Source organism: Marmota flaviventris, chromosome 12 (genome assembly GCF_047511675.1).
Source record: "Marmota flaviventris isolate mMarFla1 chromosome 12, mMarFla1.hap1, whole genome shotgun sequence".
NCBI classification, from domain to species: domain Eukaryota; kingdom Metazoa; phylum Chordata; class Mammalia; order Rodentia; family Sciuridae; genus Marmota; species Marmota flaviventris.
Genome location: NC_092509.1, coordinates 75119634 through 75140158, shown reverse-complemented (window position 1 = coordinate 75140158; position 20525 = coordinate 75119634). Strand labels below are relative to the sequence as shown.

Here is a 20525-nt window from a genome sequence, read left to right as displayed (position 1 = left end):
CAGGCACCTGCCAGAGCCTGTTGGCACTGAACCCAGAGCCCAGCCCAACGGGTGCTCCATTGCTGAGCATCTTGTCAGATGCCTGGAAGGAGGAGGCATGTCATGTGCTTTTTCTTCCCCAGTAGTGGCTGTTCCCAATGTGATCATGATGAGGGGGAAAGGCTGGGGGGAGAGTTAATTTGAAGCTTGCTTATGCGATGAAATGACAGTCACACAGATGGCCTTCTCTATCCATGGATTCTTCTCTGACGTTTCTTCTCAGGTCTGGGCCTCAAAGCTGCTTAAGCAATAGAGAGGATAAAGGCTAGCCAAAGAATTTGGATCTCTGGGTCCTTTTGGAGGGGTGGGGAATATTATCACAGAGTTTCAGAATGCTGTTGCTGAAAAGGGCCTTGGGGATTGCCTTTAATCCAAGGTTTTCAGACTTTTTCTCTAACAGAAGAATTCTTTCTTCAAACCAGACCTTATATAGAATCTCAAAAATATATTAAGTAGAAAAATGAACAACCACATGAGCCACCATGGATTGTACTTCCCCTTTTCACAGGCAGCCTGAGCAAGCTGGCATAGAACTTGAGAGCTCTGGTCTACAGTTTCAAAACCACTGGCTTTGTCAAATCAGTTCATTTTCTATCAAGGAAACAGGTTCAGGGTTTCTAAGGTTGCTTGACTCTGCTTCAGTGTTGGGTGTTTTATACAGTTGCCTCTTTCATACTATTTCCTCTTGTACATTTTTGGTGTAGCAAATCAGAATCCATTGTGTGATATGAATATCCCCAGTAACACCTACGTTTGGAACTATTTAGTTTAGTTTTGTTTTGTTTTTGATACCTGGGATTGAAATCAGGGACACTTAACCACTGAGCCACATCCCCAGCCCTTTTTTGTATTTTATTTAGAGACAGGGTCTCACTGAGCTGCTTAGCACCTTGCTTTTGCTGAGGCTGGCTTTGAACTCGTGATTCAGGAGAATCCCAGCCTCCTGAGCTGCTGAGATTACAAGCCTGTACCACAGCTCCCAGCAACTGTTTAGTAGTATTATAAATGCTATTTCTGTAGGGCAGGAGCTTCAGCATAGAAAATTTACTGTGCAGTTCAGGATTGTCCTAGAACACTGGAAGCCGGTGGGTTGACAGAGTCAGCCTCCCATTCTCTTCTCCCACCTGGAGCTGAGGTTGTGTAAATTAGCTGCTATTGCAGCACTCTGGACTTTTGACCCCTGACTGCTAAAATGGCCTGATGTGCTTGGTATGTAGTGATTCAACCACACTTATCCTCAGGGAGTGGCAGGTTATATTGTTATTATTGAATTTTGTCATAATGCAACCTCAGACAAACCTAGAAACAGAATTCTTTAACTCTTTTTTTGATACCAGGCTGGGTCACTTAACCACTGAGCCACATCCCCAGCCCTTTTTTATATTTTATTTGGAGACAGGGTCTTGCTGAGTTGCTTAGGGCCTCACTAAGTTACTGAGGCTGACCTTGAACTTGTGATCCTCCTGCCCCAGTCTCCAGAGCTACTGGGATTATAAGCATGCACCTCTGCACCCAGCAGAATTCTTTGACTCTTAAACCTTTTCATGTTTATGGAATAGCACTGAATTAAATCATTTTATTTGGTCCTTATGGGTCCTCTTCCATCTAGCCACCTCACAGTCCTGTAAGTGTATTTAACCATTGATCTGGAGTCAAGAACTGAGAATCTGTCTCATGCAGATCTTGGAATTCTGAATGTCAGCCTTCTTCACTCTGCACAGCTAGGTACATTGATGTGGTCAGATCTGCCCTATGGACCAGCTGTCCTTTCTGTCAGGCCTTGTAGCTGTCGTGGTGTGCTCACGTGCCTTCTCCTTCCACAGCAGTGTTGTGACCTAGGCTACCATGCTAGCCTGAACCGGGCCCTGCGCACCTTCCTCTCTGCTGAATTAAATCTCGAACAGTCGAAGCATGAGGGTCTGGATGCCATTGAGAATGCAGTAGAAAACCTGGATGCCACCAGTGATAAGCAGCGCCTCATGGAGATGTACAACAATGTCTTCTGCCCCCCTATGAAGTTTGAGTTCCAGCCCCACATGGGGGACATGGTGAGGCCCTCTTCCTATTCTCACACATCTGCAGGGACTTGAATATATTGGGGTGGCTTCACTACACAGAGGCCATGTTATTCTAGGGGGAGAGAGCTTCCTGCATGGGGGTGAGGCACATTCAACTCATACAGCAAACAGCCACCAAGTGCCTGCAGCATGCTAGGCAGGCTGTTGGAGCCCTCAGGAAGCTTTTGTCTGGTGAGAGAGTTAGCTGAGGTTGGGAGAGAGAAATATGCACAGAGAGGGACATCCAAAGGGGACAGCTACTAGGCATAGTGGTATGTGTCCATAAAGCCACTTGGGAGGCTGAAGCAGGGCTTCCAAGAGTCCAACCTGGTCAACATGATGACACCCTGTCATTAAAAAAAAAAAAAAAAAAATCACAAAGAATTATCTGGTACATTCTAAAAACTACTGAGAGTTTGTAGGTAAAAGGAAAGTGGGGGAAAGGGGCCCTCCAAGTGGGGTGGGTCTGGAAGAAGTGAGAGCTGAGGTAGGGCCAGGCCCTAGAGGTTTCTGTGGGGGAAGGAGGGCAGGCTTAGTATAGGAATGAAGTGATCTTGTCATTTGTCAGAGTTCCGAAGGATCTATTCTTCTGGGTTCTAAAGATTGTGATGAAGGGTGTAGTTTTCCTTGGGTATTGAACAAAACAGCATGGGTGTTTCCAGAAAGGACAGTAGCTAAGAGGTGATCCTGAAAGCCTGAAGCTGGTTGCCAAGGCAGGGGAGCATGAATTGGGGGACTTGTTGGAGATTCTTTACCTCTATTGACTAGAACAAGAAGGGTATAAAGTGAGAGGAAAGAGAAGTTCTTGGTTTTAATTGCTCTGAATCTTTGGTTCTCCTTTTGGTGTTTGTGCATCTAAATCAGAGTAAACCTCCTTCCTGAAGTTGGGAGTCACCATTTCAACTACAAATCAGAAGGAGGGTGTATAGGCTTCCATGACAGAAAGGGTCAGGATGGACCTTCAGGCATGGTTGGATTTAAGAGCAGGAACTTTACACAGCTCAATTTTTTTTTATTTTTTTGTCTGCTTACTTCCATTCTCAGGATCTTACCTGGTGGCAAGGTGACTGTATTCCCAGCTTCATCTCCCTATAGGTTAGAATCCAAAGGATGAGGATCTGCCTCCCTCCTCAAAATCCCCACAGAGGTCTTGCTGTGTCCTCTGGCTTTGATTGGGTGATGTGTTTATCCCTGAGCCAGTCACTGTGGCTGGGTATCAGTTGACTTCCTGGCTTATGCCTGGGTCACATGCTTCATCCAAAGAACTTGGCTTGAGTTGTAGAGTAGGAGGTTCTCCTTAAGGACAGTCAGACCAAAGTTATCAAAAGAAGGAGGCGCAGATGCTAGGGGACCAAAAAACAGCAATGTGCTCTTGCCAGGTGTAGTGCTTCCTTTAGGATTAGCATCCAGACTCTTTAGAAAGCCCTTCTCCAGAATGACAACTGTAGCTGTGTAACCAAAAGATTTGCTGTCATCAATAGGCCACTATAGAGAGTGGGACATTTCTGTCCTAAAGACAAAAGTGTGGAAAGGATTTCTTTCCTCTCCTTCTTGGGAAAAACCAAACCACTTACAGAGTGTTTCCATTGCTGTGGCTTAGGAGATGTCAGCGTCTGAACAGATGGGGAATGAGACACCGCATGTGCAGTTAGAGTTGGGGGAAGGGTGTCACCAACCCCCCAGAAGCCCCATTCCTCACCTGCCCTGGCTCCTGGTCAAATTTGCCTTCTAAGCCCCTTCCCCAGCTGCCTCTGAGATTCCTTCCCAAGCTTCAGTTTTACTTGGGGACCAGCTGAGCAGAGGGATGCATTTCCTGGTGTTGACTGTGTTGTCTTCTGAGCCAAACAGCTTGTCTCCATAAAGGGGGAATCCAGATGCTGGGTACTCAGGCTCCCTCCTCACCCTGTCAGAGCCACATTTCCATTCTCCAGAGCACAGCTGGAATGCATTACCTTGCACCCTGGTAGGAGATTCCTGCCAAAACATGCATCAGCAGCTCTGCTGCGTCTTAAAGGAACAGACTTGGAGGTGGATTTTCCTCCATGACGTCTCCCTGCCAGGTCTGGGTTACTTTAAAAATCAATACCTCATCCTTCTGCCTGGGTGCTCTTTTTATGTCATATAGCTAGCTGATCAATAGCTAAGCCAGGCAGGGGTCAAGGCCAGACCTAGAGCTTACAAGGTTCTACATTCTAGCCTAGCCTTCCTAAAATGGAAAATAAAAAGAGTTGAAAGAGAAAGTCGTTCTTGGTCCCTGAGGCTAGTCTGTCCTCATCAGTGTGGGTTGTCTGTAGACAGTGGAGGCAGCATGAGGAGCTGCCTGGAAGTCCTTGAACTAGGGCCAGAGTTCGGGTGGCATTTTGACCAGAAGCCCTGAAATTGACCAAGGCCCCACACTGACTGGTGTTATGGGGCCCTCAACACATGAATGGATGCCAAGCATTCTCAGATACACTAGGCGGCAATGCCTGTCTCTACTTTTGGTGCCCCCAGAGGCTTGTGGGGCTCTGAATGCCTGACTGGTGACATCAGGCAGCCAGAGAGTTTCACTCTTGGCACTAACTCTTTCTGGCCACCAAGCTCTCTCCATTGTGTCTACTTATCCAAGAGCCAGAATGAAGTCAGCTCTCTTCAGATCTGAGAACTGGCTTGGGTCAGCCTGTCAGCCCAGAGAAGAGGTCAAAGCAGTTGAGAGCTTAAAAGCCAATGGATGAAAAGGTCAAGTCCCAGCCCCCTCCATTTGAAGGGAGGTTTTGTCTTTCAAGCAAGAGAACTGTCTGTGAGCATATGAATGTGCCCACTCGATGCTGAGGAAGGAGCCAGTTTTATCTAGATGGCTCTCTTCAGACAAGAACTAAAGGACACATGGTAGCAAGATGACAGGAGCTGCCTGCACATGGGTCCTGCCTTCTGCTCTTCTTCAGTCATCTTAGGGACTGTGGGTGACATCATGCCACAGTCACACCCCCATCAAGAAGGACCATAGATTGGCAGCCCCTTCACATAGGAGAAAGCTTCCTTGGGGGAAGGGCAAGTTGCAGAAGATCCTCTCCCACACAGATCTAGTAAAGACCTGGGGTAAAATGATAGCTCTTTGGAAAATGTCACACTCCACCAGATTCCATGCCCTCTGGGGCCCCTAGCACAGCTTACGAACCTGTTCCCTGCTTTGCGTACTCTCTCATTGAGTCAGCCATGGAGTCGTGCATGGCCTGGATTTATAAACACATGCTGGCTGCCAAGAGCAGCAAGTTAGCCTCCTGACCCACTTCTCTCCTGCTCTCACTCTGGTGTATGAAGCGGGAGGAGGGAAGGGCTGGAGAGGTGGCCACTTGGACCTCCAGCAGGAAATCCTCACTGTGCCAAAGCATTGTATTTCTGGAGCTGAGGCTGCCCAAGGTACTCTTTTCCAGCTTCCTCAGCCTTCCACGGATGTGGACCCTGTGTAGACCTGCTTCAGCCAAGCACCAGCCTGTGGAGGGATGCCAAGGGGAGAAACCTGGTCTTTCCAAACTGATCCCTCTCCCCATTCCTTTCATGTGCTCTTTGGTCCTGGAAGAGGTCCCCATACATTGACTTTAGATTTTATTTCCAATAGAAACTGCAAGCCTTACACCTTGAATTAGTTTTATTAGGAGTAATGAGAACTCTGGAACCACCAAAAGAACTGTGTCCTCTTCCTGACCTGGTGTGATTTTCTTCTGGCAGGCCTCCCAGCTCTGTGCCCAGCAGCCTGTTCAGAGTGAGCTGGTGCAGAGATGCCAACAGCTACAGTCCCGCTTATCCACTCTGAAGATTGAGAATGAAGAGGTAAGTTCCCCACGTAGGAGGCTCAGAGCCCCTTCTGAGGTTCTCTGTTGAATTTCTTGCTGCTGCCCAACTGGGAGCAGGTGGAAGGAGCATGCAGAGAATGTCCGGGCTGCCGCAAACATTTCCTAGCCAAATGTAGGCTTGGACTTTCCCCCTGCTACATCCTGCCCTTGAACTCCAGGAAGTTGCTCTTGCATTGCCAAAGGTTGTGCTCTATTTTGAGCTTTTGCAAAATGCTTTTCCCCCCTCTCTCCACGTTTAATCAAAATGGCACTTGGCAGCTGTGTGGACAATATTGTGTCTCTGAAACCACCCCCTCATGCCTGGCTTTTTCCAGCATTTTCAAATAAACAGAGGCCTTTGACTTTGACACTTCAAACATCTCAATCCTCTTCAGAAAGGGTGACTTTCTTCTGGGCCCAGCAGATTTTCTTTCAACAGCCAGTTCAAAAGGGCAGTTTGATCAGTGATCCATCCAGCTTTCCTTTGAGCTCACATGGCCTCTTACCTTGCATCTCAGTAAGTCTTACTTTTCCCAGTAAGATCAGGAAGGACTGCAGATGGGTCCCTTGGTTTGCAAATAGGGAAACAAATTCATCAATTTGTTGAAGCTCAGAAAACAGAACCTGAGACACTGCAGGACTCTGCCCATCAGATGTTTTAACTAGCTCTTTGTACAGTGGTGTACTTTTATTATAACAAAGAGCTAATGTTAAATTTCAAAAGTACACATTAAGTAAAAGAACTGAGTCGAGTATAAAGCACAAAGCAGGTGATGGTTTTTTAGGTCCTCACTAAAGAGGGTAGCATTCTGTGGTAGGGTCCATGTGACTTTTATCACTCTCTTAACACCGTCCAGTGGGAAGCACAGCTGTACCTTCTGTGGTATCTTGCATCCTTCCCAGCCCTCTCCTCTTCCACTTCTCCAAGCTTCTCTATCACTGGCTCTTTGCAGCCTGCCCCTCATGCATTATGTTGACCCTTATCACCACAGGTAAAGAAAACAATGGAGGCCACCCTGCAGACCATCCAGGACATTGTGACGGTCGAGGATTTTGATGTGTCTGACTGCTTCCAGTACAGCAATTCTATGGAATCTGTCAAGTCAACTGTCTCAGAAACCTTCATGAGCAAGCCTAGCATCGCTAAGAGGAGAGCCAACCAGCAAGAGACAGAGCAGTTTTATTTCACAGTAAGGGAGCTCAGTGGCCTTTATTTTTTTATTTTTTTGTACCGGGGATTGAACTCAGGAGTACTCAACCACCGAGCCACATCCCCAGACCTATTTTGAATTTTATTTAGAGACAGGGTCTCACTGAGTGGCTTAGTGCCTCACTTTTGCTGAGGCTGGCTTTGAACTTGTGATCCTCTTGCTTCAGCCTCCCGAGCTGCTAGGATTAGAGATGTGTGCCACCAAGCTCAGCTCTCAGTGGCCTGTAAAGAGCATCAGCAGGCACTGTGGCACCCTAGGGAGCTTTAGAACTCATAGAGTCCTTGTCAAATGTTGGAAAGGCAGCCTTTGAATATCCTAGATTTAAATTTGGGCATATTTAGAGACCATCTCTGCACTTAAAGGGACAGTGTCTACAAGTTGTATATGTCTAGCAAGGACCCTCTCCCCCAAGGAAGAAGGGACATTCCCAAATATACTATCAAGATTTTTTTTTTTTTTTTTTTCTGGTATAAGGGATGGAACCCAGGGGTGCTTAACCATTGAGCCACTTCCCCAACCCTTTTTTATATTTTATTTAGAGACAGGGCTCACTGAGTTGCTTAGGGCCTCACCAAGATCCTGAGGCTGGTCTTGAACTCAAAATCCTCCTACCTCAGCTTCCTGAGCTGCTGGGATTTCAATCATGCACCACTGTGCCCACCTACTACCAAAAATTTTTAAAAGACTTTTTTAAGCAGCTAGTAGGCTTTCATTTGAAAGCTTTCTTCTCAGCCACGGGATCATGTTGGTTCTTGGGAACTACATCCAAATATCCTGCCTTACAGGTACCTTGGTTTTAAAAGTCTAAGTCTCCTCCAAGTGATATGATGACATTATTTTTTAACATTCATTATAGGGGAATTGTTTTTCATAATTATTGCTAAAATTTAAAGGTACTGACAATATACAACATTGTTGTTTAGCAGAGCATTTCTAAAACATTGTATTTTGTTATTCATGTATCTTTAGTCTCCTTTTAGACAGATGGACCCATTTTTTTTTTTTAAGTGGTGTTAACAGTCCTTGGAAGGTTGCTAGCTGGTTTTTGGTGCTGCTTTTTAATAATTAAGTTATTTTGAGCTTGCCAAGTAGGATTTATTGTTGCCTGGACTAAAATTTATTTCCTAATCTTCCAAAGACCAAGAAAGGAAAAATTAAGTTTGCAGATGTGAGATGAAATATAGCCAGTGAATATGCATACTGATTCCGAATGAAAGGAATTAACTTGTTTTTCAGTCAAGAAGCACAGTCTGCATGCAATAAATTGAATTTTTCCTCCAACTGGAACAATTTGTTTAATTCTCCTTTGAACATTGCCCTTTCTGCATAAGGAACACTAATAATTTGCTAATTTTTTAAAAAATCTGTTTTTTAATTAATCAAGCTCAGAATTCTTAGGGTTTTTTTTTTTTTTCCTTGATCTTGAAAAGACTGTTGAAAGGGAGTGATTTAAGAGTATATTCTTCTAAAATAATTTCCAAAAAAGTTATACAAAGAAAAACATGTTTATTGTATGAAACTTAAAAAGATGAAAATAAAAATAATCTACAATCCTATCATCTAGAAATATAATGGTGGTAGGATATATTTCCTTTTAAAGTCACTGAGTAATATACTAAAAATCTATCCAAAAAAATAATGGAATGACATTTTGGTTTAGTCAATAATTTTTGCAAAATATTTAACACATTGCCTGGATCATATTTCATCATCATTTCAGTAAATGCTGAAATTTTATTTTCAACATCATCATGTTAATTTATTATTAATCACTGCCAATTTATTCATTGATCATTTATTGTGGATTTACTGTGAGCCAGAAACTGTGCTCTAGGCTGGGAATGAGAAGAATATTAAAATGAAGAGGGGCATAATGGACTTGGGCATATCAAGGAGAACTTTTCATTTTTACTTTGTCTCTAAACAGTTAGAATGCATTAGTTTGAGGGGATTTTTGTTTTTGTTGTTTTTTGGGTTTCTGTGGGTTTTTTGTTGCTGTTGTTTTGGTTTTTGGTTTTTGGAGTATTTTTGGTACTGGGGATTGAACCCATGGGTGCTTAACCACTGAGCAACATTCCTAGCCCTTTTGTTTTGTTCTGTTTCTGATTTTGAGACAGGATCTCTCTAAGTTTCTTAGGACCTCTCTAAGTTGCTGAGGCTGGCTTTGAACTGGTGCTCCTCCTTGTCTCAGCCTCTGAAGCCACTGACATTACAGGTGTGTGCCATCACACCTGGCAGAATGGATTGATTTTTGTAATTAAAAATGAAATTTAAAAAAAAAATTAAATATATTTTTTATTTGTTCTAATTAGTTTTACATGATAGAAGAATGCATTTTGACCATCATACATAAATAGAGTAGAACTACTTATTCATTTTGTTGTACATGATGCAGAGTTACACAGATCTTGTAGTCATATATGCACATAGGGTAATAATGTCTGATTCATTCTACTATCATTCTTACCCCCCCTCCCCTTCCTTCACTCCCTCTGTTTAGTCCAAAATACCTCTATTCTCTTCTTCCACTATTATGAATTAGCATATGCATATCAGAGAAAACATTTGGCCTTTGGTTCTTTGGAACTGGATTATTTCACTTATAATATTTTTCAGTTCCATCCATTTACTGGAAAATGCCATAATTTTGTTCTTCTTTAAGGCTGAGTAATATTCCATTGGGTATATCTACCATAGTTTCTTTTTATTTTCTTTAAAGAGAGAGAGAGAATTTTTTTTAATATTTATTTTTAGTTTTCGGCAGACACAACATCTTTATTTGTATGTGATGCTGAGGATTGAACCCGGGCTGCACGCATGCCAGGCAAGCGTGCTACCGCTTGAGCCACATCCCCAGCCCTACCATAGTTTCTTTATCTATTCATCCGTTGAAAGGCACTTAGGTTGGTACCATAGTTTAGCTATTGTGAATTCTGCTGCTACAAACATTGATGAGGCTGTGTCACTGTAGTATGCTGATTTTTAGTGCTTTGGGTATAAACCTAGGAGTAGGATGACTTGATCAAATGGTGGATCCATTCCAAGTTTTCTGAGGAATCTCCATACTGCTTTCCAGAGTAGTTGCACCAATTTGCAATCCTACCAACAATGTATGAGCATACCTTTTCCCCCACATCCTCGCCAATATTTATTGTTGCTTGTATTCTTGATGATTGCCATTCTGACTGGAGTCAGGTGGAATCTCAGTGTAGTTTTGATTTGCATTTCTCTAATTGCTGGAGATGTTGAACATTTGAAACTTAAGATTTTTTAAATGCATGTGTGCGTGCCCGTGTGTATAAAATGGCAACCAAGATGCATGGCACTCAGGAAGCATCACAAAAAGTGACTTTTGTGCTTAATCTTGAAGGTCAAGTGAACCAGGCAGGAGATTGTGGAGGAGAATAGTATTCTTTGAGGAAGGATCAGCATGTGTAAAAGCATAAAGTCAATCAAAAACCTGGGTCTCAGGTTCAGAGAACACCTTGACTATAATTAGGGCTGTGTTGCTGCCCCAAGCTTCGTCATCTCAGGAGCTTGTTGAGTACTCTCTGTTGGACTGTTTGGCTAATCTGTCTGAGTTGCTTAGATACAAATGCCTTAATCTTGTTATGTTGAGGAAGATTTCCATTTTTTTAAATTAAGAAAATTTGGGACATAAAATCTATTTAAGACAGTTTCTGTTAGAATTATTTTTTGGCTTAAATAAATCTATAATATTTGTATTCAAAGTTAGTAAAAGCAGAATGACCCTATTCCATCCAGCTGGTGACCTCTTAAATCCTGTTCACCCTTCACCTATCTAAATGCACTGACATCCTCTAACCAGTTTCCTGTCTTTTGAGGACATGGTGCTACTTATCAAAATTGTGTGCAGATTTCCGTGGCTTACAGGAATAGTTTTTGTCTGGGCTTGTTCAGAAATAGATTTAGAAGAAAGTTCATCATTTTTGTAACTGGCACCTGAAGTGTTTCAGATAATTCAACTCATAATAAGAGGTCTAGTTTTGGGTGGTAAAATGGACATTCAAGAAAAGATGCCCATGTTAAATGGAGGGGTTGCCCATGCTTGCCAAACCATACAAAGCCCTCTGTTTCTTTACTTCTCTGTGCCCTTCTTTTGGAAAGTTGAGAAGAGGTCCCTTGTATGGCTTGACTCCTAGATAGTATACCTAGTGACTAAGAGGGTTTCTGGGATAGTTTTTTTTTTTTCTTTTTGGTGCTGGGAATCAAACCCAGGGCCTTGTGCATGTGAGGCATGCACTCTACCAACTGAGCTGTATCCCCAGTCCTCTGGGATAGTTTTCTGACCACTGTGGCTATAACCAGATTAATCTGTCCAGGTGACATCAATTAGAAATTTGAAGTATGACCTATAAAGGTCACTGGCTTGCAGGAATCTCAGGAAAATAATCATGAAATTTTCTAGCTTAAAGCAAATTTTCAAAATCATCTAACCTAATCTTCTCATTTGAAAGATTGAAAGCCAACCAACCAGCCAAATAAAACAAATAAAAACAAATCCAGAGAGGACGTGTAGCTTGGTCAGGGTCTTCAGCAGCAGATGAACCCAGAAATCTCTAGTCATGGGCTTTTCCTCTGCACCCTGCTGAAGAAGTAGAGCTGAAGGGCAAGGCTCAGGAACAGCTCAGCTTTCCCCTCTTATTTACTATAGGTAGGGAAATGTTTCCTGATCTCCTGGACTTGGTGTCTATCACCCATCTTCAAAAACACATCATCTAGTGATGATTACTTTTTTTTTTTTTTTTTTTTTGCTACTATTTTCATTGTGATTCTTTTTTCCTGTTACCAGGGATTAAACCCAGGAGCACTTACCCACTGAACCTCATCCGCAACCCTTTTTTATATTTTATTTAGAGACAGGGTCTTGCTGAGTTGCTTAGGGCCTCAATAAGTTGCTTAGGCTGGCTTTGAACTCACAATCAGCCTCCCAAGCCACTGAGATTACAGGCATGCACCACCACGCCCAGCAATTGTAATTCTTTAAAATAAGGGTTTTAAAAGAAAATACAAAAATTTCAAAAGGCTATACATGAAAAAGTAAATCCTTGCCCTATCCTTGACCCCTGCTTTTTCTTCCCCACCAGTGATTGAAACTAGTTCTGTGTCCTTCCAGGGATGTTCCATGCATAGGAAACCACTAATAATATGTTGGTAAATATCCTTTAATACAATGAATTACATTAGAAATGTAATGAAGTAAAATAGAACGACAAGTAGAAGTATACCACTCATATTATTCTTTACTTTTATTACTTAATTTGTTCTGTATATTTTCATGTTAGTGCAAAACCAAAAAGATCTGCTTCCTTTTCAGTAGTTGGATAGAATTCCAATAGGTGGATATATGATCCTTTGTTCTGCCAGTTCTCTCCTCGTAGTCTGTAGTGCTCACTGTTTAGCCAAGAATTATCAAAATTAGAAGGTTGGCATTTGTCCCAACTATTTCATTGGAGTGTTAGAGTAAGAGGTTCTTGTATTGGGGTGGAATGAGAAAGGGTTTAAGGATGATGGCTGATAAAATAACAAAGTCAGACTACCTGAATTCTTTGGGACAGGTTTGGCCAGTGGAGCAGTGTGTGTTAGACCAGTAAACTTGGAATTTGTGGTCTGAGACCTTTTCCTATCCTGGTATCCTGCAGTCTTTGGTAAACATGTGCTAAACAGGTACAAAATGAGTGAATGCCCCTGCCCTGCCAATTAAACTGGAGAGATGTGCTCCATTTAAGGTTTACTCTATTATGTATTCTAACAGCTGTTTCCTGCTTTAAAAATTGACGGGGAGGAGGGGAAATGTCAGTGTGCCTGGATGGTGGGGAAACAGCCACAGTAATGACATCTGTGTATCTCTAGGCTCAGCCACTCCTCCTCCCACCCCACCCCCTTGCTGCAGTAGATACTTAGAGCCAGCCATGGGTTTACACAGACCAAGTTCAGTGTGAAAGCAAAGTCCTGCAATTCATACTCCCATGGTAAGAGTGTATTTCAAGAAAGGACTTTTAAAAATGAAATTTGAAAAGTATTCTTGTGCCCCTTACTATTAAAAAAAAAAATGCCTAAACATGCCTATTTTGACATAGTATTCTTATATATTAGCATAAAGCAGTTTAGGGAAGGAATGCTTTTAGGTTGCTCAAGCAGGTGATTCAGGAATAAGAAATGCTTTCTGAGCACCTGCCATGTACCAACCCCTGTGCCAATCACAGTCATGCTTGTCCTCCCTCATCCTTAGCAACCTAGTGAAAAAGAAAGTATTCTTATTTCTCCACTGGAAAAACTAAGACTCAAATGGGTTAAGTGATTTGCTCAAAGTTAGAAGGGCAAATGGTAGGCCTAGAATATTCCATTTTACTGTGGAAAAAAATGTCTGTCAGGGAAGAAGGGCTCAGAAAGAAAAGTGACTGTATTAATACCTTTTAATAAATCAACCTCAATGCTCTCAATACCAATTAGGAATTATTAAGAAATAATGAGATCGTAAAAATGAAATTTAAACCAGGCACAGTGGTGCACACCTGTAATTCCAGCAACTCGGGAGGCTGAAGTAGGGGGAACCCAAGTCTGAGGCCAGCCTGGACAACTTAGCAAGGACTTTCTCAAAACAAAAAGATGGGCAGCTGTAACTCAGCTGTAGAGTCCCCCTGGGTTCAGTCCCCAGTATGGCAATCAATCAATCAATCAGTTATATGAAAATGGAATTAAGTTTCACAGTGTTAAAGAAAAAAAACAACAAAACACCTTAATAGACTTTTTATCTCCTTTCCTACTTTTTGTAGAAATTTTGTTTTGATATTATCAAATGAAAAAAAAATGGAGTAGGGAGCATTAGTCAGACTGTTTTAGGAATTTGATTTATTTTGGTAAAATAAAATCCCCGAAAACCTCAGGTAATTGCTTTACTTTTGGGTGTTTGGTGAGAGAAGCAGGGTGAAAGAAGTGGAATAAAAGAAAATAAGTTATTTAATATTAAGACATGTTTTAAATAAAGGATGTGACTCTTATTGCCCGTGGAAGAGATTTTTTTTTTTTTTTTTTTTTTTTTTTTTGGCAGGGGGGTACTGGGGATTGAACCTAGGGGTGCTTAACCACTGAGCCACATCCCCAGCCCCTTTTACTTTTCTTTTTAGAGACAGGGGCTCACTGAGTTGCTTAGGGCCTTGCTGAGTTGCTGAGGCTGGATTTGAACTCACAGCCCTCCTGCCTCAGCCTCCCACGTCACTGGGATTACAGGCATGCACCACAGTGCCTGGCAAGGAAGACATTTTAGAAACCACATATATACAGCTGTTTTCCTGGTCCCCTAATCCCCAGAATTCATCAAAAATCCACCTATTCCTCCCTTGTCTTCCGCTGTCTCAGCTTCTTTCTCTGTGTGTCTGTCCAGCAGCAACAGAAGAAGGCAATGTTATTTGTTCCCAGTTTATCTGTCCTGCAGATGAGTGCTGACTTCCAGGTTTATATGAAAGTGATAAATAACACATCTGCAAACCCTAGGATGCCTTTAACTCTTTACACCCAGCTTACCTCTGCAGAAAACCCCAACCATTGTTTCCACACCATTAGGGATTCAGGTCATACCTTGACACAGTTTTGATCCGTTAGGATTTAATGGAACCCGAAAAGGTAATCCATCATACCTCCTTTATCAGATTATTATTTATTTTAATGGTTCACTGAGTGACAGCCAGAGTTAACTAGTAAGTGAACATGAATGAAAAAAATGATTTTCAGAATCACAAGTAGGAGCTTGAGTGAGAGGGAGGAATTTGCACCCACCCCCTTTCTGTATGTTTGCAGTATTCTGAGCAGTCTGGTCTTGTTTTGAGGGTTATAGTTTCTTGGTGAATTTTCCTCATTAGGAAGCCCTTGTGTCTCCTGGGAGAACCTTCCAAAGAGAGGCCTTTGAGGTTTGTGTTATTAGCAATGGATGTTTCCTGAAGGCTTCTCACCTCTAGGCCCCAAAGTACTATTCCTAGCCCACAATTAGGCTTTAGTTGGGGATTAGGATATCACCCCGGGAAGACTGGCAGCAGGTGAGCTGGCAGCTGGAGCAGATGGAAAGGGGAAGGTGACACGAGAGCCTATTTTCATGCAGATGTTCTCGTGCAAAGGCATAAAGGAGCCAGGGGAACAGGTCCTGGTGAAGGTGGCAGAAATGATTCAGTATGTGGTTTGTTTTATATTTAATTTAGAGTAGGGACACACTTAAGGGCTTGGTAACTGCTAAAAGCAGTTCTATACAGAGGAGGGTGAGATTGCTTATCTATTACATTCTTCATGCATTTTCATGTTAGTGCAAAACCAAAAAGATCTGCTTCCTTTTCAATAGTTGGATAGAATTCCAATAGGTGGATATATGATCCTTTGTTCTGCCAGTTCTGCCAGTGATGGACAGACATACCTACTCTCTTGCTAGGTATGGGATGGGAAGAATAATGAAGGCAATGATTCCTGACCATAGGGAAGAGACAGTCTGGAGAGAAACACAAGTAATAAACCATCTGTGACAGAGCTGTACAAGAAGGGCTATAGTAGAGATTAGGGCCATGTGGGCAAGTGTGGTGGGGCCAGGACTGATCCCCAAGAAAACAGGGGTTTTCATTGTTCTTAAATGAGAGAGAGGGAGATACAAGCTCTTAATTTTGTTTTTTATTTGCTTGTTTGCTTGGTACCAGGGATTGAACCCAGAGGCGCTTAACCACTGAGCTACATCCCAGCCCTTTTTATTTTTATTTTGAGACGGGGTCTTGATAAGTTACCTAGGGATCTCTCTAAGATGCTGAGGCTAGCTTTGAACTTGTGATCCTCTCGCCTCAGCCTCCTGAGTCACTGGGATTACAAGTGTGTGTCACGACACCCAGCTACAAGCTCTTAGTTAAAAGTTCACACTATACACAAAAATAGAGACTGAAAGTAATTCACATTTGTTTTACCTTTTCTTTTTCAGTCTTGATCCTAAGTGATAATTGCCCTGAAATCAAAGCCTTGATGTATAATTCGGGTTTTATTTAGTACACATTAAAAGACAGGCAGAACTATTATAGTTTAAAATGTTTTGTCCACTTTCCAGTAGTTCTCAGATCACGCTCTGAGAAACCCTGCCATTGGATTACTAAATTAAACATGGGCAGATGACCCCTGATCTGACAGGTGAACCCGTGCAGCAGGAGAGAACCAAGGCAAACTAAGATCCACAAGAATGACCTGACTGTGGGGGAGAGTGGAAAAGAAGCCAGGTTAAGAGTCCAAACTAGGCCCCCCCACACCTGGCGCTTCTACTTACTGTCTTGCAGTGATGAGCAATTTATTTGATATGCTCCTTCTTTGCTATTATCTTCTCAACTCTAATAAAGAAATAGTATCTTCCGTATGTGCTGTATGAAGTTATTGTGGGAATCAAATGAAAGACTATGTGCTATAGTGTTCCAAAATCTCCTAAATTGCCAGGTATGGTGGTGCACACCTGTAATCTCAGGAACTCAGGAGGCTGAGGCAGGAGATTCACAAGTTCAAGGCCAGCCTTAGCAACTTAGTAAGATCCTGTCTCATAATAAAAATGAAAATGGCCAAGGCAGCAGCTCAGTGTTACAGTATCCCTGGGTTCAATCCCCAGTACCCAAGGGGGGAAAAAAATCTAAGTTGCCTCATATATAAAAAGAATGCAATGTTTAATTCTGCTTCTCTCCTGCTCTATATTGTGATGGGGCATTTTATTATAATGCTTAAGAGCAGATATCATTCTGAAACTGCATGTATTGGGTAGTTTAGGGGATTTTCCTTTTTATTTATTTAATCAGGTATTAATTTTTGTGGTATTGGGGGTGGAACCCAGAGCCTCATGCATGATAGGCAAGCACTGTACCACTGAGCTGCATCCTCAGCCCCTTGTGTTAACCTTCTAATTCCATTGCTCACTGTTTGACCTTGAACAACTTGATCTCTCCAGACCTCAGTACTCTCCTCAGTAAAATGGGGATAATGATAATAGTCATTCATAGGGTTGTTTTGAAGATTTTATAAATTTTTCAGTGAACTACAGTCTCTCCATGGGCAGACAAGCTTTCATGAGAGATTGTAATTGAAAATGCAGCACAGCATCCTATCCCGGCTGTTAGAGCAGGTGGCATTGCATTTCCAGAACCAACTCTTAGGTTTGGAAGTGTGTGTGTGTGTGTGTGTGTGTGTGTGTACATGCATGCGCAAGTGGGGGACAGCCACTTTCCATAAAGATTCTGTGCAGAATAGTGAAGGAGGTCAATTAGGATTAGGATATGGCTCAAATGAAGATGCTCTGCATGCTGGACTTGCAGCTGAGGCAGAGACTGGGGGCTGTTGCTCCAGGTGCAGGTGTGACAGTACACACCCTGGGAGAGGCAGGGCAGGAGAGATGTCAGTAGAGATGCCAAAGAGCAGGTGTGTGTCTTCACACCAAGAAAACTGGGGCTCTGGGAGTCTGTTCACACTTCCTACAGTCCTTGTTCTTCAGTGTGGCTGAAGGAGATAGATGAGGGGCTTTAGGAGACCATTTGTTTGTTTGTACTGGCCAACGTCGAATTCCAATGGAAACATAGAGCAGGGCACTAATCCACCGTGAAAATCAGCAGCTGCCATACACTCTGGGCCTCAAAGAAATTTTTTAAACATGGACCTGATAGAAATTGGGTCAGAAACCAAAAGACCTGTCAAAAAAAGGGAATTGTCCATCCAAGAATCCGTGATATTTTTTTTTCCTTAGGCGTCTGACTATTCTTTCTGCTCCTCCCCTACAGAAAATGAAGGAGTACCTGGAGGGCAGGAACCTCATCACCAAGTTACAAGCCAAGCACGACCTTCTGCAGAAAACCCTGGGAGAAAGTGAGTGTGGGAATGCTCCGTGGGAGGCTGGCAGCTGGGCCGGGTCCCACTGAGCTCTCTTGCTGAGCACGCGCCTCTGTCCTCAGCCAAGTGGACCCAATCTGGTTATATGAACGCGTTTCTTTTCCTAGCCCCTTTAATGTGGAAGCACACGCCCCAGATGACTGCTTGAGTAATGGGAAAAGGGCAATGCTTAATGAAGCACTAATGTGCATCATCTATTTGTTTAAATGGAGCGTGCCTGCTCTCCACCCAGGCCCCCTCCCTTGCCTCCTCTGCCACAACCCGGGTAATGGGGCTGCAGAGTTATTTCCTCTGCAGACACTTTGTTAAAACTCCCAGCTCCTTGTGGCAAGACTGAGGCTGGTACAGGAAGGGCAAGGGTGGGAGATGTGAGATGAGATGCCCTGCTGAGGAGGGAGATTATCCTCAGGTGCAGGAGTGATGGACAGACAGACGTTTGGCTGCCTTCTAAGTTGCAGGGTGAATGTCTGCTTCCTTCTACTTGGAGGGGTCCCTGTGCCGTTTAAGTGGCAGCCCCCTCTCTCTCCTGTGGTCATGCTGAGGCCATCGTGCTGATAGGGTTGTCTCATCTCCGATGATGATCTTAACCAGACCCTAGAAAGTAGCAAGGCAGAGAACTGGCACTCTGGACTTTGTCTTCTCGGACGTCAAACAGAAGGCGAAGGTTGAAAGAGAAGCTTCCTCAGGGTTATTTGGCACCCTGCCCAGGTCTCCTGCCTAGCTCTCAGCATCCTATGATTAATGGGATTCCCAGGTTGGGGATGCCTCTGAGTGCCCTGCCCCACTAATCTCCTCACTTAAAGATGGGAGGGAGAGGAAGAGAGATGCCACAGGGACTCTGTGGTAACCTGAGTGACCTGACCTGCACTTACACAAAGCTCTGACTTTTTTCAAATAAATTCTCAAGCTCTCATCAGACAAACTGCAGAGCCCAGGGAAGCATGTGAGGCTCATTGGCTCATTGGCCCAGGGATTGGAGCCCTGCCTTTCACACCAGAGTCTCCTGCCCACTGTTCTCACCCTATCCTTTTCCTTCTCTGGAGAGTTCCCCCAGGTGGTTAATTCTCTTTTCTCTAATACCTCTGCTCTTATGATTTTTAAGGCATTTTCTATAAAGAGAGCCTTTTCCGTAACTTCTGGTCTCTTTCCTGTCCACCACCCAAGGGACTCAGACTAAACAGGTCCAGGGATTCAGAGTCACACTTGGGCTGGGGATATAGCTCAGTTGGTAGAGTGCTTGCCTCCCATGCACAAGGCTATGGGTTCAATCCCTAGCACTGCAAAAAAAAAAAAAAAGAAAGAAAGAAAAAGAGAGTCAAACTTTGCTTATAGAAAAATCTTTACTCTTTGGTTATCAAATTGCTCCTCCACCAGAGACTGAAGAAAAGAAAGCCCAGAAGTATTTGAAGCAAGTTATAGCTGTGATTTTTTTTTTTCCGGTCAAGACAAACTAAGCATAATTCATAAATAAGACAAGAAGCAGGATCTTGGTGTGTAGTGTGTGTGTGTGTGTGTGTGTGTGTGTGTGTGTGTGTGTGTTTGCTTGCTCACACCCAAGTATGCACCAAATGTGCAACTCTGGAGGGATGAAAGTTGACCATTCATTAGTGTTGCAAATTGCCTTAATCTAAAGATGACAAGTTGTAGCAATAAAGAAAAAAAAATAGCTGTAAATCTTCCTGTGTGCAAGCCATCATGTCCCTGCCTTCTGTATGTATTTGTCACCATAATGCAAGAGCCCCTTGTTCTTGCCACAGAGGGATAATTGATGTGTATGAATATTCCAGAATGGAAATGGGACAGATGTTGAAAATAATGGCTCAGAATAATATTTTTGCAGATGAAAGCTGAGCCTTTGGTAAGAAGAGGCTGTTAGGGGTGGGGGATGGTGTTGCTCAAGATGAGCTGCACTGTAATCAACAATTAGCAAGCTTTAAAGACAAGGAACAGCGCTGCCCTCCCCCAGCCCTTGGAGTTGCCTTTTCCGGAGCTTGAATGGGGAATGTAGGAGCTGATCTCTGCTTCACTGGCTCAGTGCCTGCTGAGGTTTGCTCTTCGTTTATCTAATTTGGGTCTAGTACAGATCAAGCTTCATTAACTATGGGCCCAAAGAAAGCACCACATATTACATTATGACCCATGTATACATGTAGATGTATTTTTAAATTTTAAAGACATGTCTATGGGGCTGAGGATGCAGCTCTGTGTTAGGGTGCTCACCTAGCATGAAGCCCTGGCTTTGATCCCTAGCACCACAAAAACCAAAACCAAACAAACAAAAAAAATAAAAATACAAATACTTCTTATGAATTTAAGGTTTGAATTTCAGGTTTTTTTTTTTGTTTTTGTTTTTTTTTTGTCTTGTTTTGTTTTGGTATGGGGAATTAGACCCAGAAATGTTGTACCACTGAGCCACATCTCCAGCCCATTTTACTTTATTTTATTTTTTAGTTTTGAGACAGGGTCTCACTAAGTAGCTAAGTGCCTCATTAATTTGCTGAGGCTGG

General features: G+C 43.0%; 1 protein-coding gene across 3 annotated transcripts in view; it reads left to right on the top strand.

Moving 5' to 3' along the window:
• Srgap2 (SLIT-ROBO Rho GTPase activating protein 2) overlaps positions 1-20525 on the top strand; it is a 243088-nt gene that overhangs the window by 178633 nt on the left and 43930 nt on the right. For 2 of the 3 annotated variants that reach the window (XM_027934675.3, XM_034636185.2), the window contains exons 8-11: positions 1863-2087; positions 5805-5906; positions 6901-7098; positions 17910-17994. In XM_027934675.3, the coding sequence (XP_027790476.1) occupies positions 1863-2087; positions 5805-5906; positions 6901-7098; positions 17910-17994 (610 nt within the window). The remainder of the gene's footprint in view (positions 1-1862; positions 2088-5804; positions 5907-6900; positions 7099-17909; positions 17995-20525) is intronic. The other variant, XM_071600131.1, reaches the window with a different exon arrangement.